This window comes from Eschrichtius robustus, chromosome 3 (genome assembly GCF_028021215.1).
Source record: "Eschrichtius robustus isolate mEscRob2 chromosome 3, mEscRob2.pri, whole genome shotgun sequence".
Lineage (NCBI taxonomy): Eukaryota > Metazoa > Chordata > Mammalia > Artiodactyla > Eschrichtiidae > Eschrichtius > Eschrichtius robustus.
The window spans coordinates 142872460-142895680 of record NC_090826.1 but is presented as its reverse complement, the minus strand read 5'-3'; the positions used below and the strand labels follow the sequence as shown (position 1 = coordinate 142895680).

At 36.2% G+C, this 23221-nt stretch overlaps 1 protein-coding gene across 1 annotated transcript in view; it reads right to left on the bottom strand.

Moving 5' to 3' along the window:
• Positions 1-4181: 4181 nt before the first annotated feature.
• Positions 4182-23221, bottom strand: part of TSEN15 (tRNA splicing endonuclease subunit 15) — a 30763-nt gene continuing 11723 nt past the window's right edge. The window contains exons 4-5 of the mRNA XM_068541390.1: positions 6072-6213; positions 4182-5527 (exon numbers count right to left, since the gene is read on the bottom strand). Coding sequence (XP_068397491.1) covers positions 5507-5527; positions 6072-6213 — 163 coding nt within the window. The 3' untranslated portion in view covers positions 4182-5506. The remainder of the gene's footprint in view (positions 5528-6071; positions 6214-23221) is intronic.

Sequence of the window (23221 nt, the reverse complement as noted above, 5' to 3'; positions counted from 1 at the left end):
GAAATAGAATTATGGCAGGATTCTAAGCAATAGCAAGCATATCTGGGGGATATTTATGGTGCAAGACCCTTCCTCATGGAGGGTGAAATCATCATTTAAAAGTTCCCTGTGTCTACTCTTTGTACCAGCACAAAATTTAGCTCCAACAAGCAAAGAAACTTTCTGAGTTCTTTCTCATTTAACATTAATTATGGTTTTAGGTTTGCCTACATAACAGCATGGAGATGATCGTATTTATTCTTTGGAATAAAACTTATAAATATATTGCCTATGAATATGATTTTCCAAATTATCTGCACACAGCTTGACATTTTGATACATTTGTTCAAGAGTCCAAGAGGATAATGTAACTGATCCCTGAATCACTAATAAACTCCCTCCAGGACTAAGTAGAGCTAATTTTTTTCTTCCCAAAGCCTGTTTGACACACATTCATATATTTCTCTGCACCATACAAGATTCTGAAAAGAACAGTGGGCTAGATGTTAAGAGACCTGGTCTAGTCCTCATTACCCACTCACTTGCTACTACATGAAGCTGTTGTTTAACCACTTGGTTCCCTAATTTCTCCACCTACTGAATAAGCATAATAAATTAATAATAGCAAGTAAATAATATCAGCTCTGTTGTGAGAATCAAAATAAAGAGTACTGAAGCGCTTGGTAGTGAATAAATTGCTTTACAATTATCATTTACCATTTATATGTAATACTGCCTTGTAACATTCTCAGTTATCTTGTATACATAGATTTTCTCCTTTTAAGCCAGAAAATAAGTCTTTGAGAGGTGCATTGTGTAATATTTCTCTGTATCCTGTCCAATGTTCAGTCCTTTGGGACAAATAATATACATACAATGATTGTTTGAAAATTGTGTAATTTACCAAAAGTTGTTGAACCCCTTCACCGTTAAGTAAACCGCATAAACTTCAGACTTCATACACTGCATGATGGGTATTCCTCACTCACATTGGCAACAGTCTTTTAGAGTTTTGGCTAGGAGAGTTGTAATTGGCTATCTCAGCTCCTTGAGAGCACAGGTCATACCTCATTAACCTTTGTTACTTCAGCACTTACCACAGTCATCTAAGCACAGAAGAAGCACAGTTAATGTCTGAAGATAAATTAGCATGTTAATAAATTAATACACTTTAATTAAATACTTCCTTAATAGTACCTCCATTTAGTACCCTGAAATCTAAAAAGCCAATCTTTGTTTGATTTTAGTTAAATTGATTTTTAATCCTCCAGAATCATCTAAACATTTTAAAAGCAGACCCGTCCAATAAGTCACGTGATTTTCCCACACTCTTCCCTTAGTGAGCCCAAGCAAGTTCTTACTCAAAGATCATTAAGCAGATTAGGCTGCAGGAGTGTCGGTGGTAAGGAATGGGACAGCTCTTGGTCTGAAAGGAGGGAAAATTGTACTGATTGTTCAGAATACGACACTACTCTGCATATATAAAGTCAAGGTAAAATACAGCAGATGAATAAAGTGCTTCTGTCTAGAAGAACTATAAACTTTGGCAGGAACCACTGTGCTGCAGCAGTGAAAGGCCTCCTGCTGGGGCTGCAATGGAAAAAGTGACCTCAGAGAGGAATTCAGAACTAAAATGCTCAGAAAGAGAAGATGAAATATCATGAAGTTTTGGTTAAGTCACTTGGTTCCAGGAATATAACAGTGTAAAGCTGTTTCAGTTTTTTAAAAAACTGCAGATTACATGAACTTTGTAGATTACTATTCTATTCTAGTTGTAGCTTAGAATTCCAAAGTGCCTCCACCCTCATGTTCTTCGCAAGAGATCTGTGGTGTTTAGGAACACATTCTCCTAGAGAGGCCCAGGCAAGGAAGCAAAATAAGTCAGTCTGGAGTCATTGGACCTAGATCACTCAGCGTTCTACTAAGCCGTCCCAGCACAGAGGGTGCACTGACTAGGGACCCCAAAATACAAAGGCAAAGACAGCACTAGAGAGGAATCATCGCATACCCTTTCCCCCATCCTGCTCCCATCTAGAGAGGGCTTCCCTTTAACGGAAAAGTTTATAGGTATAACAGCAGCAGTTTATGTCTCTCACCACTGGGATTTAGCCAGTTCAATGAGTGTTTCAGAGCTGGGATCTCTTGCTAGGTGATCTGCTCATACATCATGGCATATGGATATGAACAAAACCATAATCTAGGAAAAAACACCCACCCGCCCTGGTCCCAAACAAGCTCTGATTTTTAAATATAGATTTATATTTTGAGTAAAGCATGAATCAAGTCACATATTTAATGTCAGTAGAGAGCGTAATTTTAGAGTCATGCCAGAAAGAAAAAGGGAGGGGGGTATGAGCACATAAAACTTATTCATATTTTTATTTATGCTATTTCCCACAGATTGAAAATAAACTTTCAAGGGCACCACTTCTCAAGTTAATTCATTCCTGAAGTCTGAAAATTTTGTGCTTATTTAGCAGTGCCCTCTGGTGTCCAAATGGATCATTTTAGTTTGCCTTCAGACAAAAAGTAAACCATTATACAATTAAACAAGTCTACAATCAGCATTCATTCACTCACCAAATACTTACTGAGCACTTTGTATATGCCAGTTTGTGGAAGGTGGTGGGATACACAGATGTATAAAAAAAGACATGGTTTGTTATGACTTATATGTGGAATCTAAAAAATAAAATGAACTAGTGAATATAACAAAACAGAACCAGACTCAGAGATACAGAGAACAGACTAGTGGTTACCAGTGGGGAGAGGGAAGGAGGGAGGGGCAAAACAGGGGTAGGGGATTAATAAAATAAATATGTAAAATAAATATGCAACAAGGATACATGTACAGCACAAGGAAATATAGCCATTATGCTGTAATAACTTTAAATGGAGTATAATCTATAAAAATATTGAATCACTATGTTGTACACCTGAAACTACTGATAAAATATAATACTGCAGATCAACTATACTTCAATTAAAAATTTTTTTTAAAGACACAGTTCTTTGTTCTGTTCTTAAGGAGCCCATAGTCTAACAAGAAAGACAAATGTAAATGCAATTACAAAGTTACTTGATCACACAAAAGAAATCACTTTACCTATTTTTCACTAAAATGAGACTGACAGAGCTGGGTCGTCTCCATTCCCAAACTGTTCTGGACCATTACTCACACTAGCAGGTATCTGGCTGGCTTTGGACAGAACAACTTCGGTCAAGTACACAGGGAACATTCTGAAAAAGAGTAGACATCCCAGGACATACAGTGAGATTAAGACCTAGTTTTAAAGATTTCTGTAAGAAAGCTCCTTTCACAGTCAAGACACTTCTGGTCTTGTAGTTACATAGAGGCCCACTGGTCACCAGATCTGACACACAAATCTAACATTCATTAAGCCTTACATTTCTTTCTGAAAATGCAGACTGTTTTTCTAGCACTGTAATGAAAGGCCTCAAAAGGAATCAAATGGCAGAGACGCTAAGAACTGATCATAAACTGTTTTCGGATCCTTGGATCTGTAAATTGCTGCCTAGGGTTACACAAACCCATATTGTTCTGAATTGGTGCATCTTCAGGCCTTCTGGGGAAGCAGAGGGAGTCTGAAGGAGTTGCCAAGACCTTCCATCAAGAAGAAAAGTAAAATTCAAAAAATACCAAAGGAAAGGAGTTCAGGAACTACTATAGATCAAGAATGATGCTTTATACAATTTTGTAATTTTCCTACTTTTGGTCACTTTTCCATTCTTGTTATTGTTGTTTTCCAGCGTAATTAGCCGTGACTTGCTCCTAACCAACAGAATATGGCAAAGGTGACAGGATGTACATGACTACGTTACACGATATTAGGAGGTCCATCTTGCTGACTCTCTCTCCCTCACTGGCTTTGAGGAAACAACCAGTTGTGCTGGCAAGGCTCATGTGGCAAAGAGGGTGGTATCCTACCAATAGCCCACTAAGCTGAAGTCCTCAGTACAAGCGCCCACAGAGAACAGAAAGCTGCTATCAACCACATGAGTGAAAAAGCAGGTCCTTCCCCAGTGAAGCCTCAGATGACACTGCAGCCCTGGCCAACACCTGGACTGCAACCTTACAAAGGACCCAAATTTGAGAGATTAAATGTGTGCTATTTTAAGTTGCTAAGTTTGTGGTAACATTAGTATGCAACAATAGGTAACTAATATAGATCTCAGGACACTTTTTTATTTTAAAACATTTTTATTATAAAAGTAATACAAATAGAGAAAAACTAAAATATTGAAGAAAGACAAAGTCATCCATTTCCTGCCCTGCCATCCTATTATAACCAGTTAGTAATTTATTTTGTCATCTTTTTATTATATACTTGGTGTGTTATTTATAGCCATAGTCATACACATTCATATACTTTTGTATCTTGCTTTTTGTTACTAAATATTTTCTCATGTTTTTCAGTATATTCATTACTAATTTTTAATGGGTACATAACACACCATTCATTAGCTATATATGTTCATTGACTATTTCCCCAGACCAGTGGTTGGCAAACTATGGCCCTGTATTTGCAAATAAGTTTTATTGGAATACAGCCATATCCATTCATTTAGATACTGTTTATGGTTATTTTTGTCCTACAAACAGCAGAGCTGAGAAGTTGTGAGAAAGCCTATATGACCTGAAAAGCCTAAAATATTTCCTTTCTGACCCTTTCCAGAAAAATTTTGCTGACCCTTGCCTTAAACTTTTAAGTCATTTATAATTTGGATTATTATATGCCCCAAAATGTCACTTGAAACATCTTTGTGCACATAATTGTTTATACTTTAGGCAACTTAATTGGGAGGTATTAACAAAAGTGGAAAAACTGGGTTTACTTAAGAAAGATGTTTTTAAGGTTAACACTGTCCCCTACTATCTCTCTTGTAATATTGTAGCTATGATACAGTACAGGTGGTGGTAATAAGAATGGAATAAAAAGACCCAGTACTCTTGTAGGTAGCAATTCTCTGGTCCCTATTAATCTAGACATGTAATTTTACACTCTGGATGAGCATATTTTTAGTTTTGATTTAAAGTCAACCAAAGAGGGAAGTGACAGTAATTGCAACAAGAAAAAAACCAATTGAAAGAATACTTTCTATTGGGGATGAAAAAGCAGACTAAAGTAAACTCCCCAGGTGTCAAGGTGTACCTGAAATGCCATTCTAGGCTAGCTGTAGTGACCAAAAGGCACTGAGAGGGTTGAGTAAGGGAAAGAGGTGGCAGTCTCAACAATGTTCTACCCTTCTGAACACACCCTAGGCATAAACTTGTATACAACTATCATTAAACTGTCTCCAGATGAGAAAGTTCTAGAGCAACTACCCTATATTTTTGAATAAAATAAATTCTTCTATCTGGGAAAGTTTTATTCTTCAAAAAGAAAACTTATGGAATGGGACCAGCTAAGTCAACCCTGACTATCTCTGAGATAAAAGATGAATCAGGCTGATGGGTCTCAATCCAATCTTGCGTGAATAAAGCAAGCATCGGGAAGTATAGGTGTCATCTTCTAAGGGAAATATTCTGCAACATAAAAAAAAAAAAAAAAAAAGATAAGGATGGACCTTTTCCCCAATAGATAATATAATTTAAAAGCAAAACTAGGAAGATATGTAATGTGATTATCCCAATTATGCCAACAACGTATGTAAAGAGATCATATAAAACACATTTATTTATTAAATTGTTCCTGTCAAAATGTCAACCAACTTAACATTTCCTTAAAGAAGTGTTTAAGTGTTCTTAAAACTATTATAAGCCTTTCCATTCCATCCCAGTTACTCATCAAATCATTAAATGCATCATGACTTCATGAAGTACTCTGGGAAACTATGAAATTTTCTGTAGAGTAGGGAAGTCAAATTATTTTTGTGAAAACAGCTAGGAACATGTTACTTTGAACAGAACATACCCATTTCTGAGGTATGAAAAACCAAGTCATTTTTTTTCTTGAATGTTCATATTGCAAAAGAAGTGATGGTTCTGTGCATGGATTGATTCACACTTAAAATCATGTCATAACTTTCTTCTTTTTTCAATGTTTACTGATAGTTGCCCCAAAACTGACCTGAGGATCTGGCAGCATAAATCCATCAGTAAGTTTGTAATAGACTATTGTGGAGTCAGACTCCACTATGGCCAAAGTAAAAGACATCGGCAAATCTGGATCACCTTGCAATTTTCGAGATGCCTTCAAGATCTCCCTTATCCTGAAAATAAAGTCACAACACATTTAGCATTCACAATCACTCAATTAATAATAAGATCAAATACTGTAAAATCTTGGAGAAGAGGTAGGCAATAACATTATATCCATAATGCGGACTCAGGAAATGTATGAAGGCTCAAATATAAACATTTAAAGTTGTCTTCTTATACAGAAAATCTTGCAAATAAGAGCTATCTACTGACTTTCAGTCCTTCTCTTTTGTATTCACCCATCTCTCCTGATCATCATACCTGAGAGAATCAAAACTGCATTTAGGAACCAACAGGATGGGACACTAACAGTACTTAGTGCATCTAAATTAGCTAAAGATCTCGGTTACTCATTTTTCCAATTTTCCAACTTGGTATCTTACAGTGGAACAATTTGGTATTCAGGTTTGTTGTTGTTGTTGTTTTTTTTTAAATTATTTATTTATTTATTTTTGGCTGTGTTGGGTCTTCGTTTCTGTGCGAGGGCTTTCTCTAGTTGCGGCAAGTGGGGGCCACTCTTCATAGCGGTGCGCGGGCCTCTCACTATCGCGGCCTCTCTTGTTGCGGAGCACAGGCTCCAGACGCGCAGGCTCAGTAGCTGTGGCTCACGGGCCCAGTTGCTCCGCAGCATGTGGGATCTTCCCAGACCAGGGCTCGAACCTGTGTCCCCTGCATTGGCAGGCAGACTCTCAACCACTGCACCACCAGGGAAGCCCCTGTTTTTTTTTTTTAAATAGACTATAATAAACATTTCCCCATGTTTCTACTGGTGTTAATAATTACAACCTTTATATGGCTATATAATATTCTATTGCCTCCTAATTTATCCAATCATTCCCCTATTGCTGTAAAGTTCTTTCAGGTTTTTTGTGAGGAGGAGGGTGTTAATATAAAGCTGTAATAATCATCTTTCTGCAGGTAGTTGTTTCTTTTTATATAATTCTGTTGGGTCTTTCCAGGTATCAGAATTATTAGATATGAATATAGATATTTTTGTGGCTCTTAATATGTATTCTGTTACTTAATAAAAGCTAAAAGAAAAATACAGAGAGAAAATACTTTTTTGTAAAATTATATATCAAACATCAATGTTACAAAGGATTTCAGTTTGCTTGCTGTGGAAAATAATCTACTAAATCCAATATCTAGGTCTTCAAAGCACTATAAGCTTTTGTTTACCACAAACTAAAAATCCTTATTACCTACTCAATAAAACCTGTATTCAATAATTCAGTAAAATACAACCTCCAGAGGAGCTTTCTTAAAAAGGCAAATAAAAAATGATCAGTTGTTTTTTCATGAAGCTAACCAATTTTCCAGGAATTGGAAAAAGATTTACTAGCATATTAACATGCTACAACTGAATACATAAATAACTCAATACTATATTCTCTTTAACAAAAGTCTGATTTGTCCCCTTAAATTCTACTCCCAACCCTAAGTAAAAATTCTTGTGATTCTTCACCCATCCTACTAGCTGCTGGATCTATAAAGTATCTAAAAAGAAAAGTCTCTGCTTTGAAATATTCTTCCTATAGTAATTATAATGCTTTTTTAAAAACCTGTGGTGGAGACAAGATTTTAAAAGTGATTTAAAACAGCAATAAACTTCTAGAAAAGCTGAAATTAAATTGTTCTTGCTAAACTATCATTTAGTCACTGCATATGTTACAGAGTGATAACTGGTTTCTTAAAACAGTCACAAAAAGCTGCTTACCTACTATCATTTAAATTTCACAGGTATGTAATCAGATAAGGAGAGAATGAGTTTCTAAGTTTGCTTCCTCATAGTCAAACCATTTCTAAAATGACCTTGAAAGAGTCATTTCAACAATATGGTAATACTGCTAATACTGGATAAATAAAATGTTTACCTGACAAAATCTTAATTCCTTTTCAAGAGTCAGCAAAGCATCATCTTCTCTCTGAAGTCTTCCCTGCCACCTTTCCCCAACCCTACAGAGGCACCTTGTGCAAACCTACATTACTGCAATCACTACCTTGTATTTATATTCACATCTAAGTGTCTGTTTTCCACTGGATTGTACCCATTTTGAGGGTCAAAGCTTTTTTAAAAAAATTGTTGGGCTTCCCTGGTGGCGCAGTGGTTGAGAATCTGCCTGCCAATGCAGGGGACACGGGTTCGAGCCCTGGTTGGGGAAGATCCCACATGCCGCGGAGCAACTAGGCCCGTGAGCCACAACTACTGAGCCTGCGCGTCTGGAGCCTGTGCTCCGCGACAAGAGAGGCCGCGACAGTGAGAGGCCTGTGCACCGTGATGAAGAATGGCCCCCACTTGCTGCAACTAGAGAAAGCCCTTGCACAGAAACGAAGACCCAACACAGCCAAAAATTAATTAATTAATTAAAAAAAGAAAAAAAGATTTCTGGGAAAAAAAAATTGTTAATGCTCAATATGCAGTAGAATACTTGGGTAGAATGAATGCGGCTTTTTTTTTTTTTTCTTATAATATTTATTTATTTATTTACTTCATTTATTTTGTCTGTGCCAGATCTTAGTTGCGGCATGCAGGATCTTTAGTTGCGGCATGTGGACTCTTAGTTGCAGCACGCGTGTGAGATCTAGTTCCCCGACCAGGGATCGAACCCGGGCCCCCTGCATTGGGAGGGCAAAGTCTTACCCACTGGACCACCAGGGAAGTCCTGGAATGAGGCTTTTAGAATGAAGGTTTCCATATGGCTATAACTAACTCTTCAGGCATATAAACTTTAAAATATTTCTGATAAACATTTTTCTAAAATTTATTATGCAATTCAATTACACTAAATAAAAGTTAAACTTGTCTTGACAGCTCAGGATCATCATTTTTGGTACTTATTATTGTAGATGACAGTGGTAGATGGTGTACCAAAGAACTCCTTAGAATTTAATTTCTTAAAAGTATTTGATATTTGCTTGCTTTTTGTTCATCAAAACAGTCAAATTGTTTTATCATTTGTCTCTATACCAGGGCTTGGCAAACTATGGTCACCTGTTTTCTATGGCTCATGAGCTAAGAATAACCTTTACTACATCTTTAAATGGTACATTTTGAATGGTCATATAAGTACCTACATAATAGCCTCGATTTTGCCACTCTGTCCGCAAAGCCCAACATATTTACTATCTAGCCCTTTAAGAAAAGGTTTGCTGACCCCTACTCTACATTACAAAAAAGGTTAAGGAGGCTTCCCTGGTGGCACACTGGTTAAGAATCCGCCTGCCAATGCAGGGGACATGGGTTTGAGCCCTGGTCTGGGAAGATCCCACATGCCGCGGAGCAACTAAGCCCGTGGGCCACAACTACTGAGCCTGTGCTCTAGAGCCCTCGAGCCACAACTACTGAGCCTGCATGCCACAACTACTGAAGCCTGCACGCCTAGAGCCCGTGCTCCACAACAAGAGAAGCCACCGCAATGAAAAGCCCACGCACCGCATCAAAGAGTAGCCCCCGCTCGCCGCAACTAGAGAAAGCCCGCGCACAGCAACGAAGACCCAATGCAGCCAAAAATAAAAATAAATAAATAAATTTATTTATTTTTAAAAAAAGGTTAAGAATAAAAATGGTAAGATATGATCACCAAGGCAGTGTTCCTTTTTTTGTTTCAATATTATTTATTCAAAAGTCAGCACAGAAGGAGGTTCCACTTCTAATGAGGATATAAAAGATCTCAAAAGACCACCATTCCTATGATAATAAAGAGAAAACACCTGATTTGCTTAACAATATGCCATTTTTCTTTAATGCCATAAAAGAGAGGTAAACACAAAGAAGTTTAAAGGAACTAAATTCCAATGAGCAATGAGCCCTTCCAGGGTAAAGTAGAGACCAAGACACAGCCACTTCCATCCCTGAGGGCAACTGCTAAGTCTGGCCACAGTGGTTGGAGGAGTAAGCCAGTCATACGCAAGCAACTTCATTGGGATCAGGAGAAAACAGCACGACTTGTAAAAATGGCACATGAACTGGCGTGGTGGAATGGAATCTTAAAAGACACCAATCTCTCCAGTTCACCAACTCTCACTCATGGGACTTTTGCTGTGTTTAAGCAACAGCATGAGAAGCTGGGGAAGGGACTGGAAAATGGCAAGCAAGCCCTAATCACTAAGCCCTGCTGAAGAGAGGGCTGATCCCATTCTGAAGACATTTGAAACCAAGAAGAGAACTGAGATAACTAAAGCTGCAATTCTGCCATGATTCCTCTTGACTTCTGATTTGATTGACTAAATTAGACACTAACTCTACCTGCCAGATAGAGGAAAGGATGAGCTCTTTGGAGGCAGGGAGTAGAATCGACATCCGTCTATCAACATCAGTCTCTTTTTCATACACAATGTCCAGCATCCAGTGAAAAACTCTAAGCTATGCGAAGAAGCAGGAAAATATATCTAATAATCAAGAGCAAAAAGTCAATACAAGATGACTGTCAGAAAACTAAGGCTGTTGAAAAACAGATGTTGGAATTAGTAAAGACTCTAAAATAACTATAATAAATGTTATAGTATTGAGGAAAAAAACAGACAAAATGGGTGACAAGATGAAAAATATAAGCAAAAAAATGAAAATTCTAAAGAAAATGAACATTCTAGAATTTAAAAATGTATTTTCAAAGTATTGACTAGGCTTAATGGTAGATTAGACACAGCAGAAGAAAGGATTTAGTGAACCTGAAAATAGGTCACAAGAAACTTAATTGAAGTACAAAGAGAAATTTTTTTTTCTTTAAATAAAACATCAGAGGCCTTTGATGCAATATCAGTTTAACATATGTGTAAACAGAATTACAGAGGAAAATAAGGAGAGAATGGTGTGTGTCTTAGTCCGTTCAGGCTGCTATAACAATATACCACAGAGCAGGCAGCTTATAAACAACAGATATTTATTTCTCAGGGTTCTGGAGGCTGGGAAGTCCCAGATCAAGGCACCAGCATGGTCTCATTCTGGAGGAGGTCCTCTTCGTGGCTCATAGCCAGCAGCTTCTTACCGTGTCCTCACATGGTAAAAGGGGCAAGGGATCTCTGTAAGGTCTCTCTCTCTTTTTTTTTTTTAATAAGGCCCACCCGGATAATCCAGGGAAATCTCCCAATCACGAGATCCTTAACTTAATCTCATCTGCAAAATCTCTTTTGCCATAACATATTCACAGATTTCTGGGCTTAGGCTGTGGGCACTGTCAACTACAAATTGGCACTTGCCATTAGCACTTGCCATCCACCTCTACAAGGATTAAATCATGTGCTACTGCAGCTGCTGACTTTCCACACCCCCTGAAAGGAGTTCAGTGTGGAGAGCAGAAATGAGGCACTCTGTGCTCTGGGAAAAACTAGCAGAACAGGTCTTCCGATAATTAGATACTTTCAGGAGCTGATTTTATGAGCCCAATTCTTGTATCTCCTCATATCTAGAAAAGCACTAAAATCCTTCATGGTGACGTCTGCTCCTTGTGACTAGCAGAAACCTTCTGCAAAAAATATGTGCTTAATTGCAAGTACTCCCCTTTCACCAAAATCACATATATACTGACCTTCCCCCCTACCTCTTTGGAGCAGTTTCTCAGAGCTATCTGAAATGTGAGGTCTTTTTTTAAGGCACTCATTCCATTTATGAGGGCTCCACCATCATGGCTTAAGCACCTCCAAAGGTCCCACCTCCTAATACTATCATTTTCAGGGCTTACGATTTCAACATATGAAACATAGGGGATACATTCAGACTATAGCAGTATAGAAGAAACAGCTGAGACTTTTCCAAAATTGTTGTCTCTGAATGTAAAGTGTCTCTTTTACAGACAGCATGTAGTTGGATCTTGTTTTTACATCCAGTCTTATAATTTCTGCCCTTTGATTGGAGTATTTAATCCATTCACATTTAAAATTAATACTGATATTGTTGGATTTATATGTGCCATTTTGCTGTTTGTTTTCTATATATCACATGTCTTTTTTGTTCCTCTGTTCCTCCTTTACCACCTTCTTCTGTAATAAATTGATGTTTTCTAGTGTACCATTTTAATTTTAATTTGTGTTGACCCCTGAACAACACAGATTTGAACTATGCAGGTCCAATTATACGTGGATTTTTTTTCAATAAATATGTACTATAGTGCTACATGATCCCTGTTTGGTTAAATCTGCGGATGCAGAACTGCGGATACAGAGGGTCAACTGTAAAGTTACACTTGGATTTTCAACTGTGCAGAGGATTGGCACCTCTAACCCCTGCATTGTTCAAAGGCCAACTGTACTTTTTCGAGTTTCTTAGTGGTGGTTCTAGAGATCACTATAATGTATCTTAATTTATCACAATTCACCTCAGATTAATACTAATTCAATTCTAAAACAAATATAGAAACTCCAGTATAACTTTCATTCCTTTCTTCCTCCTTTGTGCTACTATTGTCATATATATTATGCCTATATATTATAAACTCAATACAGTGTTATGTTATTGCTTTATACAATCTTATGTCTTTTTAAAAAGTTAAGAGGAAAAAGGATAAAAAATATATTAACCTACACATTTAATATTTCTGGTACTATTCATTTCTTCAAGTTAGTCTCTGACATCATTTCCTTGCTTCAATATAGCCCCATCCTTTGTGTTAATATTGTCATAAGTATTACTTCTTAATATGCTATAAGTGTGATCAGTTGATTTTTGACAAAGCTACAAAGGCAATTCAATGGAGAAAGTCTTTTTAACAAATGGTGCTGTAATCTGAAGATAGTATACCTCTATGTCTACAAATAGGATTATTTTAAGAATCAATGAGGTGGCATACAGGAAAAGCTTTGCAAACTGTCAAGTAGTCACTGAATACAGTATTATTATATAATTTATATATCTGGTATTATATAGATTATTATATAATCTATATTATATAATCTATATATCTGGTATTATTATATATATATATATCTGGTATAGATATATAGATATAGATATATATCTATATATATATATATATATCTGGTATTATTATATAATCTATATATCTGGTATTATATAGGTTATATAATCTATATATCTGGTATAATCTGGTATTATCTATACCAGATTTACATTCTTGCAAAGGCAGTGTAACCACTACCTTCCCCTTAAAAAATAATTTCCATCTATGTTGAATTGTATGACAATTAGCTAGATTACTTTTCATATCAGAGGTTTACTTTAGAAAGAGATAAAGCAACCATAAATATTAATCAGAAACCTTATTACACAGCACCGATGGAAAGTAACACTCTGAAGCCACTGTAATACACATAACTTAAAAATAAGTTTCTTTAAATATCCCTAACTGGCAGAGTATGACGAAGACGGGACACAGACAGAAAGGGAAATAAAACCTATTAAGACAACTTTTACGTATTTTCTTTTTCTCAAGATATGACATGGTTTAAATCAGAAATGTACATACATACATGTGTGCGTGTTCATGGTTGTTTTCCTAATGTAAACTGTGTGGGAACTCTAGACCATATACTAAAATTTAGGATAGAAATTTCCATCTCATTCATATTTGTTTCCAGAGTTCTTTGATATAAATAGCAAAACATTTTCAGACTTACTCAAAACACCCATGTGGGAAATGCTAACATTTGAAACTTAGCTCAGAGTTGTAAAGGGGGTATTGTTTTCGGAGTTGAGGGAAATCACTGTCAAAATGAAATGGAAGTTCCCGTCTCAGAGCTCTGTTTATCCTACTTGGTAGCATGTGGGGGAAAATTACCAATGAATCTTCGCAGTAATAACAGAATAAAATAGTTTATCTGCCTCTGTTACCCAAAGCACACTTGGGAAGTCTTACAGAGATTCTTGTTTAGGATCTCTTCTAGTCAATTTTTAACATATGTTTAAAGTAGTGCCATCATCTTTGCCCATTTGAGATCTGTCCTGTTTGTTTCCTTTATGGGATACTAATAAACTCCTAAAAATGTTTACTTTGCCTTTAAGTCAACAGATTGCACAATCTCAATATAACAACAACAGGTTCCAAAGTTCTATTTTAAAAATCACACATGACTGTAAAGATGCTGAGGACACTGAAGCATCACTAAAATACTACAGTCTCACTTAACCGCTAACGAGCTTACAGTTTGAAATCTTAATTTAGAAACCACAGAACAAAGTTTCCTTATATGCATATTTTTTAAAAGCTCAATTCTTTGCAAAAATATTGTAGAGATGTTTCATCCCACAAATCTAAAATAATTATTTAGATAATAAAACCCTTTATGGTTCATATGTGATAGTAATCCACACATGTAAAACACAACCTATGTATTAATAACAAAAATTTCAGGTTCTGAGTTCATTATACTTCAAGGGAAAAAATCCCATCTAAAGAAAGAGATAAATCATTAATAATCATAGTTGTTGATCAACAGTAACAGAATTTGATGTTTATAACAGGTTTTTCTTTCTCGTAATTGTTCAGAGAGGAGCTCAGCGTGCTGAAAACAGAGTGGCTCCCAAGTTTAACAAAGCTAACTTGAGAATGTGCCTGAGACAAACACATAGGGAACATTATTTGGCTACTGCCCTTTCTCCAAGCTATTCAAATGCTTTCCATAAACCTTAGCATTCATTTTTTTTTTGGTAACAATCCTACAGTAGAGACTAAGTAATCTCTGGAGATTTGCACAGAGGACAAGAAAGTTGAAGACAACATTAATTTTAACCTCAATGTTGTCAAACTAGAATACATCATGGGTTCAAATTATTATTAATTTCAGTCCACACAAAGCAGTATCTCCTCCTGTCCTCTTCAATGTAGCCAAACTGATACACACTGTAGCTTCATCAATAAAAGACATTAACTCCCTGATCTGCCTCATTATGATACATTGGAACGACACGCAATAATGCAACTCTAAAACACAATGCAAAATTAAACTGGTGCCCACGGTGCCTTATTCATCCACAGGCTCAATCCTGAAGAAAGTTTCAAGAATAACAGACCACCTCCTTAGGAATCATGCCAATGCCTTCCTCGTGAAAAATCAAGGCAGCTAAAAGCCCAGGGGGGGTTTACTGAACAATTAAGTGCCTGTGTGGCTATTCACCCCAGTGGGAAGCCATTCTAAAATGGCTTTTTTCTGGCAAAGCTTTTTTCTGAGGGTAAGAAAAAAATGCTAGGTCAGTTGAAAGAAGCTGCCAGAATTGGGGGTTTCACCAGAAACAGATTTCCAACAGAGGTAGTATGAGGACACACGTCCTGATATGCAGGGAAGCCAAATGACAAATAGTTTTACTAGTTATTAGACTTCAGGCCTCATATAAAATAATGATCATTTAATGAATTTGTAATAAAGAACACACTTTTTTGAGAGAGGAATATTTTTGATTACAGGGAAATAATAATGGAGCATTCTTCAAAAAATATGTAGCATTTCAGAATTAGATTTCATAACCTTAAAAATGTTCTAAAGAAGGAACTCAGTTCTATTAACCCTTTACTGCACCATTAATACAAGTCCTTTTTCCAAGGCACTAAGGAAAAGTCAGGGTTGAAGTGGGGGTGGGCGTGTTGAGGAGGGGAAGATACGGATGAAAACGAATTTAACTAAAAGGTAAGGAGACTATTCATAGCATTGGCAGAGTGACTCTCCAGATCTGTGATTGTTCTCTCCTCAGATGCATACCAGTTAGAGTTACAGTGTAAAGTGCGGGAAATAGTGATGAATTTTGCAGACATTCTAATTTTTTAGAAACTCTTGGAAGGTTGCTTGTAGCAACCTTATGTTCTTTAAGATATTATTTAGCAAGTCTCTGTTGCAGGAACTGAGTAGTCTGAGTGAGTTCACTCATACGACAAATACATATTTAACCCCAAATACCAGGTACCAGGCTAGGCACGGGGGAAATAGCAACGAATAGAACAAAGTTCCTTCTTCCATGGAGGAAGTGGGGGAAGAAGAGAGTAAACAAAAAACAAACAAACAAACAAATAACCAATATATAGTACATTGAGTAGTGACAAATGCTGTAAGTGTTATTAAAGGAAGCCCACTTCTCAGGATGCGATAGTACAGAGGGTGAGATGATAGTAGCTTACACCAGAGTGATACAGTATTGCAGAAGCGGTGAGAAAAGGTCAGATTTTGGATTAAGGGAGAACTGACAGAATTCGTTAACAAATTAATTTGGATGTCTGAGAACTGGGTGAGCTAAAACCAATAAGAGACATAGCAAGGTTAATATATGAAAGTCGATTGTTTTCCTACATACCAGCAATGAACAATTGAAATTTCAAATGAAAAACATAACACCATTTACATTAGCATCAAAAAAGGGAAGTACTTAGGTATAAACCTAACAAAAATATGTACAGGATCTGTATAAGGAAAACCATAAAACTCTGATGAAAGAAATCACAGGAGATCTAAATAAATGGAGAAATAGTCCATATTCCTGGAGAGGAAGGCTCAATACTGTTAACATGACAATTCTTCCCATTGTGATCTATAAATTAAGCAAAATCCCAACCAAAACCCTAGAAAGTTATTTTGTAGATACTGACAAATTGATTCTAAAGCTTACATGAAAAGGCAAAAGACCTAGAATAGCCAACACAATACCGAAAAGAACAAAGTGAGAGGACTGACATTACCTGTCTTCAAGACCTAACTATAAAGCTACAGTAATTAAGACCATGTGGTATTGGTGAAGGAATGGACAAATAGGTTAATGAATTAGAATAGAGGGCCCAGAACTGACCCACATAAATACAGTCAACTGATCTTTGACAAAGGAGCAAAAGCAACCCAATGGAGAAACTGTCTTGTCAAAAAATGGTGCTGGACAACTGACATTAACATGCAAAAAAATGAATCTAGACACACATCCTACATCTTTCACAAAAATTAAACTCAAAATGGAACATAGAACTAAATGTAAAACACAAAATTATAAAACTTTTAGAAGACAACATAGGAAAAAATCTAGATGACTTTGGATTTGATGATGAGCCTTTAGATACAACACCAAAAGCATGATCTGTAAGAGAAATAATTAAGCTGCACTCTATTAAAATTAAAACCTTCTCTTCCCCAAAAGACTCTATTAAAAGAATGAAAAGAGAAGCCACAGACTGGGAGGAAATATTTGCCAAACACATATCTGATAAAGGACTTGTATCCAAAATACATAAAGAATTCCCAAAATTCAACCAAAAGAAAACAAACAGCCCAAATAAAAAATAGGCAAAGGATCCAAACAGATACGTCATCAAAGAAGATACACAGATGGCACATAACCATATGAAAAAATTCTCAACATTGTAGGTCATTAGGAAATTGCAAATTAACAAAAAAAAAAAAAAATGAGACACTACTATGCATGAATTAGAATAGCTAAAATTCAAAAAACTAACAGTACCATGGTAGCGAGGATGTGTATTGCTAAGTGAAAGAAGCCAATCTGAAAAGGCTACATAGTGTATGATTTCAAATATACCATTCCGGAAAACGCAAAACTACAGAGAAAGTTAAAAGTTCAGTGGCTGCCAGCAGTTCAGGGTCGGGGCAAAGGGATGAATGTATGGAGCACAGGGGATTTGTAGGGCGGGAAATCTATTCTGTGTGTAATGGTGGATACATGACATTATGCACTTGTTAAAATCAATAGAATTGTACAATAAAAAGAGTGAATCCTAATGTAAACTATGGACTTTACTTAACAATAATGTATCAATGTTGGTTCATTATTTGTAACAAATGTACCATACTAAGACAAGACAATAGTAACAACTAATAAACACTGTGCTGGACTGAAGCTTATATGCAAAAGCTCTGTACTATCTGCTCAATTTTTCTGTAAATCTAAAATTGTTCTAAAAAATAAAGTATAGATAGATAGATAGATAGATAGAGATAACTACCTCCAAGGTTTTTGGCCTGAGCCTCAGAATGAATAGAGTTGCCATTTACTGAAAGTAGGAGCTGTTTAGGGGACAAATACAGAATTCTTTTTTTTTTTTTTTTTTAACATGCATCTATTCTTTTTCAAATTATTTTCCCATTTAGGTTGTTATATAATATTGAGCAGAGTTCAACGGGAAAATGATTTGAAAAAGAATAGATACATGTATATGTATAACTGAATCACTTTGCTGTACACCTGAAACTAACACAACATTGTCAATCAACTATACTCCAATATAAAACAAAAATTTTTTTAAAATAAGAAAAACATTGAGCAGAGTTCCCTGTGCTATACAGTAGATCCTTGTGGGTTATCCATTTTAAATGCAGCAGTGTGTACATGTCAATCCCAAACTCCCTAACTATTGCTCCTTCCCGACCCATCCCCCCCTGGTAACCATCAGTTCATTCTCTAAATTCAAAAGTTTTTGCACAGCAAAGGAAACCATAAACAAAACGAAAAGATAACCCACAGAATGGGAGAAAATATTTGCAAATGATGCGACCGACAAGGGATTAGTCTCCAAAATTTACAAGCAGCTCATGTGGCTTAATATCAAAAACAAACAACCCAATCAAAAAATGGGCAGAAGACCTAAATAGACATTTCTCCAAAGAAGACATACAGATGGCCAAGAGGCACATGAAAAGATGTCCAACATCACTAATTATTAGACAAATGCAAATCAAAACTACAATGAGATATCACCTCACACCAGTCAGAATGGCCATCAACAAAAAATCTACAAACAATAAATGCTGGAGAAGGTGTGAAGAGAAGGGAACCCTCCGACACTGTTGGTGGGAATGTAAATTGGTACAGCCACTGTGGAGAACACTATAGAGGTTTCTTAAAAAACTAGTAACAGAGCTACCATATGATCCTGCAATCCCACTACTGGGCATATATCCGGAGAAAAAGATGGTCTGAAAGGATACATGCACCCCAATGTTCATTGCAGCACTGTTTATAATAGCCAGGACATGGAAGCAACCTAAATGTCCATGGACAGGTGAATAGATGAAGAAGATGTGGTACATACATACAGTGGAATATCACTCAGCCATTAAAAATAATGAAATAATGCCATTTGCAGCAACATGGATGGACCTAGAGATTGTCATACTGAGTGAAGTAAGTCAGACAGAAAAAGACAAATATCATATGATATGGCTCATATGCAGAATCTAAAAAAAAAATGGTACAAATGAACTTATTTACAAAACAGAAAGAGTTCTTTCTGGACATGGCAATTTGAGATGCCATTTAGATCTCAGTGGAGATGTCAAGTAGACAGTTAAATATGAGTCTTAGATTCATAGAAGAGGCAGAGGAAGAGACATAAATTTGCAAGTCATCAGTATATCGATGATATTTAAAACCATGGAACCAGATGAAGCTATCTAAGAAGAGAAAAGCTCAGAGGCCTAAGCCCTGGAACATTTTAACCTTTTGAGGCCAGAAACTTGAAAAGGTTCAACAAAGGAAGCTTGTGAAATAGCAAGAGATGGAGAGAGTTACTTAATCTCCTCAAATCCCTAAAATTTGCTTTTGCACTAACCACTGGTCATTTCCTATATCCTCGCAGATTTGTATATTTTAATTGGTATCTTTAGAGAAAATGGAAACAAGCATTACAATTCCTAATACTCTGATTCAAATAATTTCCCAACCTTTTTTTTTTTTCAGGATATACCAGCATCTCCCAAAGTGGCAAAACACTTGATTTAGCTTTATCTTATCTTTGAATTCCCTAACCCCTTCAGCCTCTCCTGATCTACTGCTTACCAGGAGAAGGGGTACTTTTTTCATATTTTCTATCTCTGTCTCTCCTTCCTTCCCTCCCTCCTCCTTCTCCCATTCCCATCTCTCTCACATCAACACACACACACACACACACACACACACACACCCTAATCCAGGGCTTTCTCACCGGTTGCAGGCACCCCCTCCCTCTGCCGTTACTAATATTCCGTTTTAAGGAACCATTTGCAGTTTCCATGCTCTCTCAGACCTCAATACCTTGCTCATGTTATTACTTCTGTCAGGAACATCCATTCCCAACTCCATTCCACATGGAATGCCTACACATATTGCAAACAGCTCGTCCTGCAGGAAGCTTTCTCAGCCTCCCGCACCTCCTGTACCACCAGCCGAGGTTCTATCTCCTCCCTCTGCAATCCTACTCAGTGCCTCGTACACGTCTCTCATTACATTCATCACGATGGCTATAAATGGCTGTCCGTCTCAGTTGAAGACTGTGAGCATCTTGTGATGTTTTGGATCCCTTGAGTCCAGCACACAACAGACGCCTAGTAAATGAATGAGCAAACTAGAAAATGCTGGAGAAATATGCAATTTACTTTTTTATCCTTTCCCCCCAAACCAAAACATGCTTCTTTGACTCTAGATAGTCTATAATTATATTAATATTCATTTATATTCATTACACTTAATGCTTAAAGAAAAAGTATAATTATATACATTCATAGTATTTTTACTGAAAGTTATATAATTTTAGTATAAGAACAATAAATAAAATTTTAATTTTTCCTACACATCTCAGTGTTTTAAAATATGGGTTCTTTTTCTTCTCCCCATAAAAACACTGGTACAATGAATTTAAAAATAAACAGTTGGTCTATTTTATTACCTGGGTTACTGTGTGATAACACATAAAGAGCTAATATTTTAAAAATAATCATGACCTTTAAGAAAAGAAAAATTACTACTTACAGTCTTTAAAAACTGTATTTAAAAGCTACATTAATTCCAACAAAGAAAAAAGAACTGCAATTCATTTGATTCAATGTAGGAAGAAGGAAGAATGTATTCTTTTGAAACACTGAAAACGTTGACAACAATGCTGTAAGAAACAGGTCGATATGGCTTAATAAGCTAAGCATCAGATTTAAAAAATCACAGGCTAGAAATCCTAACTTTGGCTCTGAATGAATTGTCTTCACTTCTCTTAAAGCATAAATTGTACAAGAATCTTGCCAAAAGAGTTCTGATCAAACCAAATGACAGAAGTTCTTAGGCTTTTAGCCTTATGGCTGCTGAACTAGCAGATGACCAATTTGGTATATGGAATGTTGAAGGCTTTTTTCTAAATTTCTAGAGTAATATTCAGACTGGAAGATGCTAAGAAAGAGAATATTTGGAAAAATTGCCTCTCAGATAAACTGGCTGAAGGTACCTCTTTTAGAGAGGTTATCAATCACCACACATCAAAAGAAATGCCACAAATTTGTGGAAGTGGGGGGGATAAAATGGTCATTGGACAGGCTCCATCTTCACATAAACTATCCACTATCCTTCTCTGGCACTGAGAGAAGACAGCCATTTATAATTTAGTTGGGTTTAAAAGGATGAATGATTCATTGGTATTACTAAGCAAGGAACTATGGTCCTTTGTAACAAAGGAGATTTATAGAGCATTTCAAAAAACAGTATCTTAACTGTCCCTGAATCTCATGATTGTAGAAAACACTTTGCTCAGCTTTTTTTTTTAAACTTATGTATAAAAGCAGATAAGCTTAAAATATGGCAACTGGGGATTCAGTTTTCAGCACGTCTCTCATATTTTACCGAAGAAACAAAATTGACATTGAAATTGGAAGACAACATAAGTTCTATCAGAAAGCAAACAAACAAAAAACCCCAAAACTGATAGCTAAAAAGCAGAAAAACATTTTTTTTCTCACAATTTGCTATGGGTCCTTGTGTCAGTTTCTTAAGATATTTTCCCATTTATAACTACCTATAATACTAATAATTACAGAAGCCTGTAAAACTATTATCCTAACTTTGTTGTAACATACTTCACACCTTAAGGGACACTCAACAAATATCAATGGCAGGATGGTCCAAAGAGAAGCTAATTAAGCCATGTGAACATAAATTTGACTTCATTTGCTTCCTTAGCTCTGAAAAAGACCCTTGTTTTCATTAGCATTCCTCTGGTTGTCTCATTTTTAAATTCATCAGATCTCTTTGACCTCTGTGAATTTATTACTATGATTTTATATCATCACGAAGTCTGGGGAAACTGTAGTCATACCTCTAAGGTCACTGACCAAACCTGCTACATGGATTCTTAGATTCACTTTAGTAAGAAACAATCTAGACTACTTTCTGTATGCCATCCGAATACATAACTTAATATACTATTTTAAAATGTAAGCTAAAGATTATTTTACATTAGCTTTAGGAAGTATTTTTAGATGAGAGAAAAAGGAGTTGTGTCTTTCCCTTCAAGAAACACAAACAATTTCATACTCCATCAACATAATTTTCCCACTAGGTATCAGATATAGGCATTTTACCAATTCTATTCTGCCACTGGAGATCAGCAAGTAGTATTAAATCAATATTTTCACAAGGGACCAGTATACATAAGACCTTCTGAGACTTGAAAAATACGCCAAAGTGTTTTAACTATGAGCAAATATTATGCATAACTGCTTTACAGAAAACACCAATCATAAACTGTACTTTTGCTCAAAGTAATGCATTCACTCACTGCTACTCAAATACACATTTGCTCTGTAATGGAATCTGTCTGTACTCTTGCCAGAAACTATGTACATAAAATCACTAGGTCCAAAGCCTGGGAAAATAAATAGGAAATGGATACAAAAACTGTTTGGGAGTTCTTAGAAACTGACGCACATATAACATTAAATGTTGTCTAGAATTGTTACCTTTTAAGGAGTCACCAAATACATATACACTATAAAATAAATAATGGAAAGAATAAGCCTTGCAAATACATATGCCACTCTGCCACTCAGCAGTCAAGCAGCAAGATAGCTGTAGTTTTAAGAGGTACAGTGAGATTATTTATTGTAATCACTGGGGAAATATTTTATAACTAAGTTGTAGTTAACTATGTAAATGATAGAATGTGGTCCAGTATTACAAACAACAGACTCCAAAACTTGGGACTTCAATAAAGAAGACAGCTATCATGCCTTAATGTGTAATATGCCCTTTGTAAATAACATGAAGTTGCACCCACAGCAACTGCCAACTCCTCTGGCTCTTGGGCTTTGTACACTACCCAGATTCCCTAGTAATAAAAATGTCAT